At 43.2% G+C, this 17,049-nt stretch overlaps 1 protein-coding gene across 3 annotated transcripts in view; it reads right to left on the bottom strand.

Moving 5' to 3' along the window:
- Nucleotides 1-17,049, bottom strand: part of TTC29 (tetratricopeptide repeat domain 29) — a 326,460-nt gene that overhangs the window by 170,682 nt on the left and 138,729 nt on the right. For all 3 annotated transcript variants that reach the window (XM_068269689.1, XM_068269706.1, XM_068269697.1), the window contains 2 exons: nt 8,262-8,474; nt 4,827-4,912 (listed from right to left, as the gene is read on the bottom strand). In XM_068269689.1, coding sequence (XP_068125790.1) covers nt 4,827-4,912; nt 8,262-8,474 — 299 coding nt within the window. The remainder of the gene's footprint in view (nt 1-4,826; nt 4,913-8,261; nt 8,475-17,049) is intronic.

The following is a 17,049-nucleotide window of genomic DNA, read 5'->3' as shown; positions in this document are numbered from 1 at the left end:
TCGTAGCTTTTAACAGTGGAAAAATTATAGGAGGGTTAGGGTCAGGAGGCAGGGGACGTTAGTGTTAGGAGTATGGGAAGGTCCATAGGGGTTGAGGTTGGAGGGGGAAGGAGGGGTGTTGAGATTAGATGCCACTGGGGGAAGGGGGGGTTAGTCATTGGCAGAGGAAGGGTTCTCTTTGAAAGTAGGGTTAGTTTAGGCCATACTAAAATATTGGTAACAATTACAGATATTTTACCATTGTAGTTAAAGAGGAACTCCAGTGAAAATTATGTAATAAAAAGTGCTTCATTTTTACAGTAATTATGTATAAATAATTTAGCAACTGTTTGCCCATTGTAAAAGCTTTCTTCTCCTTGATTTACATTCTGACATTTATCACATGGTGACATTTTTACTGCTGGCAGGTGATGTAAGTGGAAGTACCTGCTGCTTGCTTTTTTTGGCAGTTGGAAACAGCTGTAAACAGCTATTTCCTACAATGCAATGAGGTTCACAGACAGGAAAATGGTCCTCACAGTCTACTGTGGGAGGGGCTTCACCACAATATCAGCCATACAGAGCCCCCTGATGATCCATTTGTGAAAAGGAATAGATTTCTCATGTAAAATGTTGTTTCAGTTAGTGATTGGGATGAAGTTCAATTCTTGGTCATGGTTTCTCTTTAAGTAGTAGAATATTGGTCTTTTTACCGATTTCCTATGGCGGCTATCTACAGCGGGTTTTTTTTAACCGTTTTTTTACATGCAAGTGGTTACAAGCTAGTTTTGAGATTTGTCTTTAGAATACAAGACTATTAAAGCAGTCTGTCTACCATTGATTTGATATAATTAGTAAATTCTGATTTCGTTAATGACACAGCTAGACTGCATGTTGTGTCTAAATCAGTAAAGGAGCAATGCTAATCAGAACCTGTCACCAAGTTAATAAAGCAAACCAAAACAATCCTATACATCAATACTGATGGATTGCTCTGAAAATGATGACCAGCTGCTGCAGTTTTTCGGCTTTTCTTGTACTACTTGTGTCAATCTGTCAGTCTTTGCTACACACAGAGAGGGGAGGAGAAATTGAATGACATCCACACACTTGGAACAGCCTATAGGAGCGCTTGATAATAAACCACTGTGATTGCGGAATGCCTGTGCATTCACTAGTGGAACTGTATTTTTGAATGCCTCTATATGAACACATGGGACAATAAGGGATCAATGGTTGGAGAGTTGTCAGCTGCTGGAGAACTGTGCTGCAGAACTGCCAGGAAACCATCTGTGTGAAATAACCCTAAAGCCTCATCTACACATGTAGATGAGGCGGCGATCCGGCGGTTCGATTAGCAGCCGGATCGCCTCTTCCGCATCCTCGCTGCGTCCCCGCTCGCCGGAATCAATACCCGCTCGATTCCCGCTCGTCCCCGCGCCGCGCCGCTTATCTTCCGCTCGATTCCCTGCCATTGTCCCCTCGCGGGGAGCGAGCAGGGAATCGGCGGTGGGGAGATCCATCCTGTCGGATCTTATCAATCGAGCCGCATCAGCAGCTCGATTGATAAGGAACATCGCGGCCGCATCTACGTGTGTAGATGCGGCTTTAGGGCTAAATTACACCAAGAGGCATCCATTATACTGCAATGCACCAAACAGCATGCTATCCAGTACAGTGATGACACCTTTCAGTTACATGGAATAGGACAGTGCTCTGAGATGAAAGGTTTGCTGCTGTGTAATAACACATCTCTGCACCTACTACTAATGCTAAGCTACCAACTACTTACTCCTAACACTAACCCCTCCCCCGCCTAACCTAACCCTAATAGTACCCTCTTTCCCCGAAATTAAGACATCCCCTGAAAGTAAGCCCTAGTAGCAATTTTGAGCATACTCAAAATATAAGCCCTACCCTGAAAGTAAGCCCTAGCAGCAGTAAGGGGGAAACATATGGAAACTTGTGTTATTACTGGAGCCCATAGTTTTGCGAGCAAGTAAACACGGGAGACAGGAGGACAGGGGATAGAGGAGGACACAGGTACAGAGAGGGACACCAGGGGACACTAAAGGTACAAAGGGGAAAAAGTGACACACAAGAGGTGGATCCGGAGGAGGAAAAGGTGTCAGTGTCACAGTGGGGATGTCAGGAGGACACACAGCTCAGGAACTTGTGTGTTCATAGAAATAAAAGACATCCCCTGAAAATAAGCCCTAGCACATATCTTGGTTCAAAAATTAATATAAGAAACTGTCTTATTTTCGGGGAAAGACAGTACTTGGTACAATGTGCACCGAATCACTTGCTGTCTGCACCGTCCCTCCACTGCTATTTTTTTATGTTTCGGTCCTTCAGCTTTTTTCTGTGCCTCTGCCATCTAAATTATACAGTAGCTGCCACATTTAACATTGTGGTCTATGCGGTGCCCAAATTACCAGGCCCAAATGAATTGCTTTGCCCTCAATATACCAATAAGCAGATATCTAAATATATGTCTATTTATGTCACAAACCTGGTTACCTAAACCAGGCATTAGGTGTCCACACCTAAAAATATGTGCAGGGATTCAGTAGGTTGTCACCAAATCAAGAACTGCAACAATTGTGCCATTAAAAGTTAATACAGAGGATGGCGCTACGAACAGGCAGAGCCGAGACTCAAACCCCGGTCTCCTGTATCAGAGGCAGAGCCCTAAACCATTACACTATCCAGCCACAACTGGCTGGACTATACCGGGTGTATAGTTATTATGCACACAATCCAATATATATATAGGATAACGTTAATTTTTCAAGGTATATAAATTTGTTTATTAAAAGTACAATTTCACATAAATAATAAGGTCTGATAAAAATGGCAGGCTTGCTCTAATGTCTCACAATTAAAACAATGGTCATATGAGTATTTCAAACCAACAACATTCACTCACATATTACATACTATGCCGTGCTCTCACATGCATAAATCACTCACAGCTTGCACACAATGGAGCCACCTGATCCAAAAGAGACAAAAAATGATAAAAAAATAACCTGAATTAGAAAAATGTATACATATATAGATCTCTTCTGCTCAAAAATTGCCCTCACAAGTTCTGTGTAGCGCTATAGTCTGCTGTAACACTATAGTCTGCCACTCTAATAGAGCTGCCAAATAGCTTTTGTTAGGAGTGCTTGCAATAGCAGTGCTTAATCGCGCTTCTCATAAAGTTACTCACGCGTCTTCTAACAGTTATTGGTTCTTTCCATTCGGGCTCCGGCCGGTAGCCTCGCACTAAGTCCCCCACTCAGAGTGCAGTACGTCCGCTTTCTATGCGTAACTGTGTCCGCGTAGTTCCAGCGGTACAGTAGCGGTAAAATCAGCTCTGCCTACAGCTTCCGGGCAAGTGGTTGACTGGGAGTGACGTCACTTCCCCCTGGAGTTTCTTGCGTTCCACCTTGCTTTCCAACGCGGCTGTCAGTCTCCAGGCTCGTATTAGCAGCCCGTGGATAAGGCAAGAGTGTCCACATTGGTAGCTTTTCTATCAGCTTGCTCAAAACTCCTTTTAGATCGACATGTTTCAATGGCTGAAGGCCATCTTCCTCACGATCAGCTGCCATTACCAGAAATTGCTTGGCTTACACCAAACTGTTCCCAAATTCAAGTGGGGAGTTGCTCCATAATGTGAAAAAGCTCAATACCAGGTGAATGCAGTGGCGTAGCAATAGGGGATGCAGAGGTGGCGACTGCACCAGGGCCCTTGGACCACAGGGGCCCTCCTTCATCCATCTTATTGGCTGCCCATTGGTACTATGTTAGTAAGAACACCACTGTATGTGAAATTAATAGTATCCTGAAAGGACCTCTGTCATGAAAAATTAAAATTTAAAGTATATGTACACATATACAAATAAGAAATATGTTTCTTCCAGAATAAAATGAGCCATAAGTCACTTTACTCCTATATTGCTGTCACTTACAGTAAGTAGTAGAAATCTGACATTATCGACAGATTTTGGATTAGCCCATCTTCTCATAGAGGGTTCTCAGGGTTTTCTTTATTTTCAAAAGCACTTAGTGAATGGCAGTTGCTCCATCCAACTGCCAAAAAAGGTGTGATCGGGGAGGCTGGCCAGCATCTTTGTATAAATCTTTTTCAGGGAGTATCTTTATAAAGAATAAAGGCCATGCTGACAATCCCCTATGAAAAGTTGGACTAGCCCAAAATCTGTCGGTAATGTCGGATTTGCACTACCTACTTTAAGTGACAGTAACATAGGAGAAAAGTAATTTATGGCTCATTTTACTCAGGAAGAAACGTACTTCTTATTTGTATGTGTTTTAAATTTTAAGATTTTCACGACAGTTCCCCTTTAACAAACTCTTTTCCTTACTCTAATTACCCTTCTCTGACACTGCAGCTGTCCTTGGTAGGTTTTGTGGCTCCATATCCATAGAGTGCTTGGGGCCCATGTAAAAAACTCATACTGGGGACCCAAGTTCCTTAGCTACTCCACTGGGTGAATGCAATGAGTAGGAAATCAAATGTGCATCCGGGATGCAGGATGAACATTGAACTCTGCAGCTAAAGAGACAAATGTGGAAACTTTTCCGTGCTCCACCCTTGAAACGGACTATTTTGCCAACCTCTTTGCTTCTATACACTGTTTAGATTTCTTTATCAACCTGATTGCTATTAGTTTGACCTGTTGAGTTTCAGGTTTACAATCGTTGGGCTTTAAACTGCAGATACAGATCACATTTGGAGCAGAGGTAACTATTAATGGTTAGACATAAATATTATATACTTTTTCCTTCACTTACATCCATCATTCTTACCTACACTACTGACAAACAGCACTTACTCTCATAGCAGTCTGGGAATTTCCTGATGAAATATGTGCCAAGCCCAATCGATATGCTGCTCCTCCTTCTAATTTTTTATCTTGACCTGAAAGAAAAAATAAATACAAATAAATGAAGCCCATCTTAGACAGGGATCTAATAATACTACAGCATTAAAGTGAACCTCCAGACTAAAAAATCTACTCAGCAGCACTGAAAAGGCTTGGTGTTACTTTAACAGTTTCACAGCATCAGAACTTTGTTTTTCTTACCCAAGCCTCATTTTTAGCTGCACAGAAGCTAAGTTCCGCCCCATCAAAGAAATTTGCCCAGGCATTTTTCCACTAATGCTGTGCAAAGCATGATGGAATTTCTGATGTTGTTGTTCTCCTTCTGCTGTTTTGACGCAAATTTGGTTGTTTAAATTTTGAATTTGAGATTTGAAGCCTAGTGCGCATAGCTGAGAGGGGTGATCAGGACACAGGACAGTTGGAACTGTGTCTCATGCTGTCACCTCCTTACAACAAAAAAGATGGCTGCCCCATGAAACCACAAACATTTGCCTGTTCTTTTAAAACAGGGTGGGTAAGAGATTATATTACCTATCTATTCTAATTAATATAACTAATGTAACTCAATGACAGTATCTTTGTTTAGGCTGACGTTCCCTTTTATTATCTCACTAATCAAAAATGCTCAGATTTTTTGGGGTGTACATTTCATTTTACATTGTACTGGTAGCGCATGTAAACGTTAATGGGCCTGATCCAATTCACTTTAATGTTTACCAGAGATGACATGTGACATGATGAAATAGACATGTGCATACACAGTGGCAAGCATACAGACACCTATGCTGTGCTCCTTTTCTTTTTTCCCTGCTTAAATGAGTTTATAATTAACTATGGAACTGACAGTTTTTCTCCAGTCAGGACTCAGTCGGCTCACTGATAACAAATTACAGCTTTAAATCGCTTTCCTAAGCAGATACCTGTGCTTTTTAATGTGAGAGGAAAAGATAAAAAGGTCAATAGTTCGGTTATTTTCACTCTGGGACTCTTGAAACACTGCAATCGAGCAGAGACTATGAAACATTAAATCTGCTTTGTAAATGTTTATACATAAAATAAAACCTTGAGATATCTAAAAGAGTCATTTTTAGGAGTAGAAGAACAGATCTGATTTTTTATCTCATTAGTTTATTTTCATCTCTGGTTAACTTTAAAGGGAAGGTTCAGGGAGGGTGGGTAAAAAATAAAAATCAATTTCCACTTACCTGGGGCTTCCTCCAGCCCGTGGCAGGCAGGAGGTGCCCTTGCCGCCGCTCCGCAGGCTCCCGGTGGTCTCCGGTGGCCGACCCGACCTGGCCAGGCCGGCTGCCAGGTCGGGCTCTTCTGCGCTCCAAGGCCCGGAACTTCTGCGTCCCACGCCGGCGCGCTGACGTCATCGGACGTCCTCCGGGCTCTACTGCGCAGCCTGGCCAGGTCGGGTCGGCCACCGGAGACCACCGGGAGCCTGCGGAGCGGTGGCGAGGGCACCTCCTGCCTGCCACGAGCTGGAGGAAGCCCCAGGTAAGTGGAAATTGATTTTTATTTTTTACCCATCCTCCCTGAACCTTCCCTTTAAAGGGGCACTATAGCGAAAAATTGTAAAATTTAAAATATGTGCAAACATAGACAAATAAGTACATTTTTTCCAGAGTAAAATGAGCCATAAGGTTGCTGTCACTTACAGTAGGTACTAGAAATCTGACAAAAGTGACAGGTTTTGGACTAGTCCATCTCTTCATAGGGGATTCTCAGCAAGGCTTTTATTCTTTATAAAGATATTCCCTAAAAAGGATTTAAACAATGATGCTGGCCAGCTTCCCTGCTCGCTACACAGTTTTTTGGTAGTTGGACAGAGCAATTGCCATTCACTGTGCTTTTGAAAATAAATAAATCCCTGAGAATCCCCTATGAAAAGATGGCCTAGTCCAAAACCTGTCACTTCTGTCAGATTTCTACTACCTACTGTAAGTGACAGCAACATAAGAGAAAAGTAATTTATGGCTCATTTTACTCTGGAAAAAAAACGTACTTCTTATTTGTCTATGTCTACAAATATTTAAAATTTTTCAATTTTTCGCCATAGTGCCCCTTTAACCTCCTTGCCGGTTTTCCTGAGCTCGGGGTAGAAAAAATAAGCTATTAGCGGTGATCCCGAGCTCAGGTCGGGGTAGGCATTGCAGAGCTTTACTTGTAGTTGTGGAGTCCCGCGCGCGATCTCGCTGCGCAGCGGGACTCCAGCCTCTCTCCCCGGCAGTGTGGGGTCTTTCCCTGGCCGCCGGGATCCCCCATGTCCCCGCTATTCTTCCGGGGACCCGGCAGCCAGTTGGAGCAGCGCAGCCGTGGTGGTGGCAGCAGAGCGGTGGTGGCAGCGTGACGTCATCGGGGGCGGGGCTAATATTGAAAACGAACTTCTCTATATTAGAGAAATATAGAGAAGTTCGTTTATATGTATATAAGCGCCATCTTGTGGGCAAAGAGAAAACTGCAGCACAGGAGCCCAGGAAGGTACATTTTTTTTTATTTTGCTGCAGATCTCCCTGCCAGAATGATTTTTTTCAGGTTTTAGGGTCTGAAAGAGTGGAAAAAAATTGCACCGCTTTTAGACCCTAAAATCTGGAAAGAATCAGACCGCCAAGGAGGTTAAGCCACCAGCAAGCAAGACATTACTGGGAAACTGTCCACAAAATGTAATTTTCCCAAGAAATACAAAAAGGAGAATGAATGCTGGGCTGCTAATTCAGTAACAGGAGTCTATCGCAGCTACAATGTTTTACATAATGGCGGAAACCCTCTTTAATTAAAGGACAACTGAAGTGAGAGGTATATGGAGGCTGCCATATTTATTTCCTTTTAAACAATACCAGTTGCCTGGCAGTCCTCCTGATCCTGTGTCTATAATGCTTTTAGCCATAGACACTGAACAAGCATTCAGCAGATCAGGTACTCTGACTCAGCTGACTCGGGTTAGCCATATGCTTGTTCCACGGTTTTGACTCAGACACTACTTATGCCAGAAGATCAACAAGGCAAGAAATAAATATAGCAGCCTCCATATCCCTCTCACATTGGGCTCCCTTTAACAAAAGAGAAATAAAACAAACATTGTTTACTTTTTTAAAAGCAGAGTTGAGAATTTTTTTTCCCCCAAAAAAATGTTTAGCATTTGTTTTCCAGCGCACGTTGGAAACATGCAAATATCTGTTTTCATTATTGCTTCCCTCAGACATTGCACATTTGACACAAGGAAGTCTGTTTTACAGAAACTAAATATATTGATGGCATTTGTCTCTGAAATGGAAGGGAATGATCACCTAGACAAGCATTTCACTGCGTTTAGTTTACTCATGGGCAAAAGACGAGTAGTACATTAAAAAAGGAAATGCAGTGGCTTTATTTTCCACCTACCTTCTCTTGCCATATCAAGTGCTTTTATTAGAGTTTTGATGGCTTGTTGCCATTCTCTGTTCTCCAGCATTTTGTCTGATAGCAGTGTGTATATTCTCCAGAGGTTCTCACAGGCCAGTGAGTTGTGAGTGCGGCCTGTCTCATCTTTCCATATCCGGCCTACTGTTAGATGATAAAATGCCTCATAATGTTCAGCAGCTTTCTCCAACTGACCTGCAATATAGGAGACATGTTTAAATACAGTCACTACACAATGCGCAGCAGCAATATGCGCAAACGCTGCATACTCAGTAAGGTGCATCAGTCTATTGCTTCAAGCATCGTACTACTATCCATTCGGATATTCAACTCCACTAAATGCAAACCATTCATCTAGTTAATAATAATAGATAGGTATCATTTAAGTTGAGTTTACTTATTTTCTAGAGAGGTTATTTACTTTTAATTTGACAATTTGAAACATAAAGAAAAAAAAGCCCGGATGGACAAGATGGCTAAGAGGTGACCTCATTAACATGCATGAGAGGATATCGTAAAGTTTAAATTATCGCCTTTAAAAAAATTTGACAGAACGTTTGTTTTGATTTGTAGTTAACTCTTCTCTACCTAGTCAACATTCAGATTTACAGCTTTACCAGCATTTCCTGACACTCCGAATACCATTATTGCAGTCTGCAGATTGAGCCTTAAAGAGAATCTGTAATGGCAAAACGTCTCCTGGGGGATACTCACCTCGGTTGGGGGAAGCCTCCGGATCCTAATGAGGCTTCCCATGCCGTCCTCCGTCCCCCAGGGGTCTCGCTGCAGCCCTCCGTACAAGATAACGTCATAATTTACCTTCCCGGCTCCTGCGCAGGCGCTCTGATGGCTGTCGGCTCCGAAGTAGGTGGAAATACCCGATCGCCGTCGGGTCTGCTCTACTGCGCAGACGCAAGTTTCCGGCGCCTGCGCAGTAGAGCGGACCCGACTGAGATCGGGCATTTCCGTCTACTTCGGAGCCGAAAGCAGCCACAGCGCCCCCGCTGGAGCCAGCAAAGGTAAATATTGAATTGACAGTCGGGTCTGTCGCCGGCTGTACGGAGGGCTGCAGCGAGACCCCCGTGGGACAGAGGACGGCGTGGGAAGCCTCATTAGGATCCCGAGGCTTGCCCCACCCGAGGTGAGTACCCCCCAGGGGATATTTTTGATGTTACAGAGTCTCTTTAAAGGTAACCCAAAGTGAGGCTTCCATATTTATTACCTTTTAAGCGATACCAGTTGCCTGGCTATCCCTGCTGATCTCTTTGGCTGCAGTAGTGTCTGAATCACATGCCTGAAAAAATCATGCAGCTAATCCAGTCAGACTTCAGTCAGAGCACCAGATTTGCATGCTTGTTCAGGGTCTATGGTTAAAAGTATTGAAGGCAGAGGATCAGCAGGATAGCCTGGCAAGAAGCATTGTCTAAAAGGAAATAAATATGGCATCCTCTTGATCCCTCTCACTTTAGGTTACCTTTAAGCTATTTTGGTTCCTGGACATAGAAACTACGTCCAGGAACCATGCGCGCTACCGCGCGGTCCCGCGGCCGATCGCGCGCGTGCACGCGTGCTCCCGACCCGCGGTTCGTTAGCCAGGCAATCAGTGTATCGGGCTATAGTGCCCGATCACTGATTCCTCTCCCCCGCTGAAAAAGCGACAGCTTCTCTCGGAAGCTTTGCTTTTTCTGGCTGTAACATACCCCATATGTCGCTCTAAGCGTGTGTTACGCTTAGAGTGACGTCATGTAAACAAACTCATGGCCGCCATCTTGTGACCAAAAAGTAAAACTACAACTAAAAGTAAAAAAAAAATTAATTCAAACACACATTTACATTATAAATCACATGTTTACATCCCACCCTCCCAAAACTACCCAAATAAAATGTTTAACCCATTCGCGTTCCGTCGTTTTCACTTGAGAAATGTTCACCTCCCATTCATTAGCCTATAACTTTATCACTACTTATCACAATGTACTGATCTATATCTTGTTTTTTTCCGCCACCAATTAGGCTTTCTTTGGGGGGTACATTTTGCTAAGAGCCACTTTACTGTAAATGCATTTTAACAGGAAGAATAAGAAAAAAACGGGAAAAAATTCATTATTTCTCAGTTTTCAGCCATTATAGTTTTAAAATAATATATGCCTCCATAATTAAAACTCACGTATTGTATTTGCCCATATGTTCCGGTTATTACACTGTTAAAATTATGTCCCTATCACAATGTATGGCGACAATATTTTATTTGGAAATAAAGGTGCATTTTTTCCGTTTTGCATCTATCACTATTTACAAGTTTAAAGTAATAAAAATATAGAAATATTTCATCTTTACATTGATATTTAAAAAGTTTAGACCCTTAGGTAAATATTTACGTGTTTTTTGTTTGCTTTTTATTGTAATGTTGTTTTTTTTATATTAAACATTTTATTTGGGTAGTTTTGGGAGGATGGGAGGTAAACAATATGTTTATAATGTAAATGTGTGTTGATTTTCATTTTTTTTTACTTTTAGTTGTAGTATTACTTTTTGGCCACAAGATGGCGGCCATGAGTTTGTTTACATGACGTCACTCTAAGCGTAACACACGCTTAGAGCGACGCATGGGGGAGGTAACAGCCAGAAAAGGCGCAGCTTCCGAGAGAAGCTGTCGCTTTTTCAGCGGGGGAGAGGAATCAGTGATCGGGCTCCATAGCCCGATTCACTGATTGCCTGGCTAACAAACCGTGGGACGGGAGCGCGCGTGCACTCGCGCGATCGGCCTCGGGAGCGCGCGGCAGCGCGCATGGTTCCTGGACGTAGTTTCTACGTCCAGGAACCAAAATAGGTTAATATATATATATATAAAAAAAACATTACAATAAAAAAAATGTAAATATTTACATAAGGGTCTAAACTTCTTTTTTTTTTTTTTTCATCATAAAAGATTTTATTGAGCAGATGTTAATTACAAAAATTCAAATAAACTTGCAGTTGAAAAGCTGTGAATCTTATATATGACTACAATATAGGGTCTAAACTTTTTAAATATCAATGTAAAGATGAAATACTTCTATATTTTTTTTTATTTTAAACTTGTAAATAGTGATAGATGCAAAACGGAAAAAATGCACCTTTATTTCCAAATAAAATATTGTCGCCATACATTGTGATAGGGACATAATTTTAACGGCGTAATAACCGGGACATATGGGCAAATACAATACGTGAGTTTTAATTATGGAGGCATGTATTACTTTAAAACTATAATGGCTGAAAACTGAGAAATAATGATTTTTTTCAGTTTTTTTCTTATTCTTCCTGTTAAAATACATTTACAGTAAAGTGGCTCTTAGCAAAATGTACCCCCCAAAGAAAACCTAATTGGTGGCGGAAAAAACAAGATATAGATCAGTTCATTGTGATAAGTAGTGTTAAAGTTATAGGCTAATGAATGGGAGGTGAACATTTCTCAAGTGAAAACGACGGAACGCGGATGGGTTAAACTAGTCTTCCACTTTAAGGATGACATTTTTTGTTTCCGGGAACACTTGGTGTAAGGGCCAGTGCACACCAACAACCAGTAGCGGATACGCAAACGCTAGCGGTTTCTGAATCGGTTTTTCAGAGCGATTCTAGGCATAGTTATAGCAATTTTCTAAACATGCCTAACATCTTTTGGAGTGTTTCTTTGTAGCAGATTTTATATTTTGTTACAGTAAAGCTTCGTTTGGAAAATCGCTCTGATCTAGTGCTTTTCAGAGCGATTTTCTACTTTCCTATACTTTACACTGAGGCAGAAACGCCTCAGAAATCCGAAAAAATGCTGCAGGACCCGAGTTTGCATTTGGGGAAAAAACCCCTCTTGGTGTGCACCAGCCCTAACATCAGGAGAATAAGGAGGAGGATGCAAGATCTCAAAGCCACAAGCCCTTGCTTTGTGAACAGCAGCTAGTGAGCTGTTGCATTGCAATCACACTCAACCTTTTCCATCTCACACTTTATTCACTTCTGTCTCAATTTGTAAAAGACATAAAGAACACAATGAGCTGATTTTCTAAAAATCATGCACTTAGCAATCAATCATGACACTGGCAAAATGTAAGTTGTACAGGAAGTTATACACTAGTACATTTTTTTTCCTTTTATGAACCTTCATACTAATACGGCTCGTAAATTGAACATGATAGTATTCACAAATAGCGTATATGAAGAGGATATCCTTGGTACCAAGTGATGTAACTGTAATGGGGGCCTCCACTCTAACTATGAATCGGATGCTATGCCACATCCCCTCTCCAACCAGCTGTCTAATGACAGAGCCACTGCTAGCAAAAGCAATGACTACACCAGTATACAGTAACTAGTTGGCCACCCACAGTACATTGGTTGGTGACTAATGCTGAGTAGTGGTATGACTGCTTCATTACCCCTGACATCCACCTTAAAAATGCCTGGAAAACTGCTGTATGATCAACTGATGCCTACTCTCAGATACTAATTTCAGATTAAAACTTTGGAAAAGCAGGTCTGTGATAAAGTTTTAATTTGATCCAAGTGTAAGTATACGAATGGATGATGGCACATAAATAGGGGCCAAGTCACAAAATTTTGATAGGCAGTACATAGTAATTTTACTGATACTTATGCAAGGCACATAACGCATGTTGTGCAAATAGCGCAACACATTACCTAGGCAATGCGCTAGTTGCTAGTAATGCACACGTTACGTTAAACTAGCAATGTGTTTTACTCAAGTAGTGTGCATATCCTGGGTAACCCAAGTTGCGCTACTTGTGCAACGCAGTTTCATACCATGGGTAAGTATCAGTACAATTGCCTGTGCACAGCTTATTTACCAAAAATATGTGAATTGAATACATTGATAGACAGATTTCCTTTGTATATAAGTTGTTGTTCATAGGACCATTGTTGCCAAACACCAAGGCTTGACCTTTGTCTCGGGCAGCACATGTCTATTATATTGCCTCAGTGCCCCTGCTGCCTCATCCTTATGTTATAATGAACTATAGGTAAACAGCACAGTCACGCTATGCTTCCAGCATCATATTAGCAAAATACGTCCATAACTGTGACAGTGCAGAGATTATTGGTGGCAATAAGTGGGCAGCACTATAAATGTAGTCTCAAGTGGCGCATAAAGTCTGTGCACTCTTGGTTACACCTGTTTATTCACATAATACACATTTCCAAGCATCAGAGCATCATTCACTCATTTATTCAGTGTACGCAAGCCGTAACAACTGACCAACCATTAGAAGCAGAAACATGTACACAACTTCATCAGCTGTGTTATTTCCTCCGCACAAAGACTGATATTAACACAAATGGGTTTAAATGTGAAGCTGCCATAAAAGCAAGCACATAAATGTAATTCTTCCAGACGCTATTTTGATGCACATTTTTTGATGTCATGAATATTTAATGAAATGGCCCAAACTGAAGCCATATAACATTCTTACATTACTGATGCCTGCGCCCGTGAGCTACAAACATTAGAGCCATGATTGAGTGTACTAAAATGAACTCATTCAGCATCGCATTGATTAGTCGAAAAGCAGAGCAAGAGAGGAGACGAGAGAGAGGCAGAGAGATGCGTTACCCCACTTAAGAATAAAAGCTGGCACAATTGAAGGTTCATTGCTGGAGCAAGAACAGCATTATACACTCAACCATAATTAAATAAATAAGGTATCCTTGTAAAGCACTGCTTGCCGAGACCTGACATTAATCTGGTGGGATGTTAATTAGGTTCAAAGACTGCTTCCGGTGTTGTTCCAGTAATTTATTATGTCACAAATTGCAAGATGTGCTAGCTGACCTGCCCGACTGCTTCATATCAGCAATCTGGAGGGCAGCTAATTATCTCCTTCCCTATAAGCATGTGCATTTTTTCCCCTTGACACTGGAAGTTAAAGCGGCGGATACACTCCTAGGAAAATAATTTGACAGTTCCAGGAGGTACATTTTTTAGTTTGTAAGATAAGTAGCAAACAGAGCGCCCGTTGTACACTGTGCACATCCTGCTCTGCAGAAAGCAAATTAAAAATCTGACCAACATGTTTAATGAATCATATGTTTTAAAATCACAAAAAAACGAAACGAAATTTAAAGCAGCACTCTAGGCAGCAATTCAGCCACGCATCCTGATAAATAAAAACCACCATATTAATAGTTTATTGAATTGTGTCATTGTCTTTGAAGGTATTGTAAGATCCACTTTTGGGTCATGTGGTCTTCAGCTGCTGTTTACAAAACAGTAAGTTTTGGGTTGGTTTACAGGTACTTACACAGAGAGCAGCTCATTTAGCACACTGAGAAGGCAGGTTAGAAAGACAGCAGGAGTTCAAGAATAACCACATTTGCTTCATTTGTTTTATGAAAATGCTGCTAGAAACCAGGCTTTATTTAAAGAGATACTGAGCACCTACAAAAAACACAATTGGTACTTCTCTGGGGCTTCCTCCAGCCCACCATAGGGCGTGAGGTCCCCTGGCGTCCTCCTGGCTCCTCTCCCGTTCCTGCTGGCGGCACCGTTAATTGGTGACTTCCGCCTAAAGACGCCAGTACAAGTCCCTGCTGCACATGCTAATCAGCATCAGCCGGCTGCTACGCGTCATCACAGCAGCTGGCATGAGAGTCCTGCGCATACGTTCAGAGTAGAGAACCGCGCATGTGCAAGACTCTCACGCTGGCCGCCGTGATGATGCAAAACAGCCAACATGATGACGATTAGAATGCGCAGGGGTGACTCGTAGTGGCGACTTTAGGCGGAAGTTGCCAATTAACAGAGCCGCCAGCAGGACCATGAGAGGAGCCAGGAGGACGCCAGAGGACCTAACGGCCTACGGTTGGCTGGAGGAAGCCCCAGAGAAGTACCAATTGTGTTTTTTTGTAAGGGCTCACAATCCCTTTAACCACCCTGGCGTTCTATTAAGATCGCCAGGGTGCTGGCGCAGCAATATTTTTTGATTTTTTTTTTAAACCATGTAGCTAGCCTAGCGCTAGCTACATCATTCCCCCTTCCCGGCGGCGTCTTACTCACCTTTCCGATCGCTTCCGGCGCATTAGCCCGTCCGAAAATCCCGTTCTGAACGGGATTTCTTAAAGAGCTTCCCTCGTCGTCATGGCGACGATCGTGATGACGTCATCGATGTCATCGACGTCGTGACGTCATCGGGAGTCCCGATCCACCCCGCAGTGCTGCCTGGCACTGATTGGCCAGGCTGCGCAGGGGTCTCGGGAGGGGGGGTCCCTTACGCGACGGGTATCGGCGCATCGGCTTTGAGCGGCGGCGATCGTCCCCCACACGCAGCTAGCAAAGTGCTAGCTGCGTGTTTTAAAAAAAAAATTGGTAAAATCGGCCCAGCAGGGCCTGAGCAGCACCCTCCAGCAGTCATGGACGAGCTGAGCTCGTCCAAACCGCCAAGGAGGTTAAGAAAGATTATAACGCCCATTACACAATTCTGCTTTAATTAACGAGGCCAGATTTATACTTTTTTGTCCCTCTAGGCCAAGTATGCTGTGGCTACCATTTCTTGTGCAGCAGTGTCCCCTCCCATTCCATGTGCAACCTCCTCTTGGATGTATAACACCCATGCACAGCAGCCCATTTCTTTCATGAATAGCTTCCTTGAGCATCAATTTTACTTTTTCATGTTTTACCCCCTATTTTCAGCTTATGGAGCAACCACTTTCTCATGTCCAGGTGCCCCCTTGGGCTGCAGCCGCCCAAGGCCCATGCCTTTGTGGCCTACCCAGAAATCCGGTCCTGTTAACTACTTGCCACATCTAGATGTACATCTAGATGTATTGCCACTCCTGCAGTGACTTAGCAAACTGTGCATTCACATTTGAAGCATGCTGTAACAGACGAGGCAGCTGCGGCGAACAGCACCGCCGCCGCAGCTGCCTCCACGCCGCCATCCGTCCTCCCGGCATCCAGGACGCCGAGGACAGGGCGTTCGTTTGTTCGTGAGGTTGCCGTCTCGCGCGGGCGCGCGCACAGACAGGACCTTTATGCGGGGAGGAAGCCTGTCAGCTGACCTGTTGGTCGGCTGACGTCAGAGGGGTCCCATGGCGCCCAGGATTGGCTGATTCCTGGGGGCGTGCCAGTGGGGTCTCCTCTGCTTCTTAAGCCTCCAGGCTTCAGTCAGAGGTAGTCTGTTGTCGTGAATGCCTCGTGTGTTAGCGCTCAGACCTTAGATTAGATCCCAGGTGTTGGTGCCAAGGATTTCACACCTAGACTAGGATTATTGATATTGTATTGATTATTTGTGTATGACTCTAGGCTAGTACTCTGACTCTGATCTCGCTTTCTGATTCTGTACCTCTGCCTATCTGCCTTATATGTTGCTGAACCACTGCCTGATTACCGATTACTCTCCTGTCTCACGATTCTGTACCGATACTTACCTCTCTGTTGCCGAACTTTGCCTGTCAGACCATTCTACTCACCAGTGGGCCCTCGCCACTGGTGAGGTGCTAGCTTCACCAGCTCCTCTGGTGAAGTTATTCTTTAGTACAGTACTCTTTGCGTTTCCTGCTCCTAGGCTGCAGTATAGTCTGAATCACCTGTTTTCCAAGCGATCCTTAGTGCAGTACTGTTTGTGTCTCCTGCTCCTAGGCTGCAGTACAGTCCGAGTCACCCGCTCCTCGGCTGCAGTACACTCTGAATCACCCACTCCTCGGGAGATTCGGTCTCTTCAGTATTGTATTTCCAGCTCGCTGGAGCTTGATCTCTAGTACACAGTCAGTGTACTGATAG

Source organism: Hyperolius riggenbachi, chromosome 1, assembly GCF_040937935.1.
Source record: "Hyperolius riggenbachi isolate aHypRig1 chromosome 1, aHypRig1.pri, whole genome shotgun sequence".
NCBI lineage: Eukaryota > Metazoa > Chordata > Amphibia > Anura > Hyperoliidae > Hyperolius > Hyperolius riggenbachi.
This window is presented reverse-complemented; position numbering and strand designations above follow the sequence as displayed.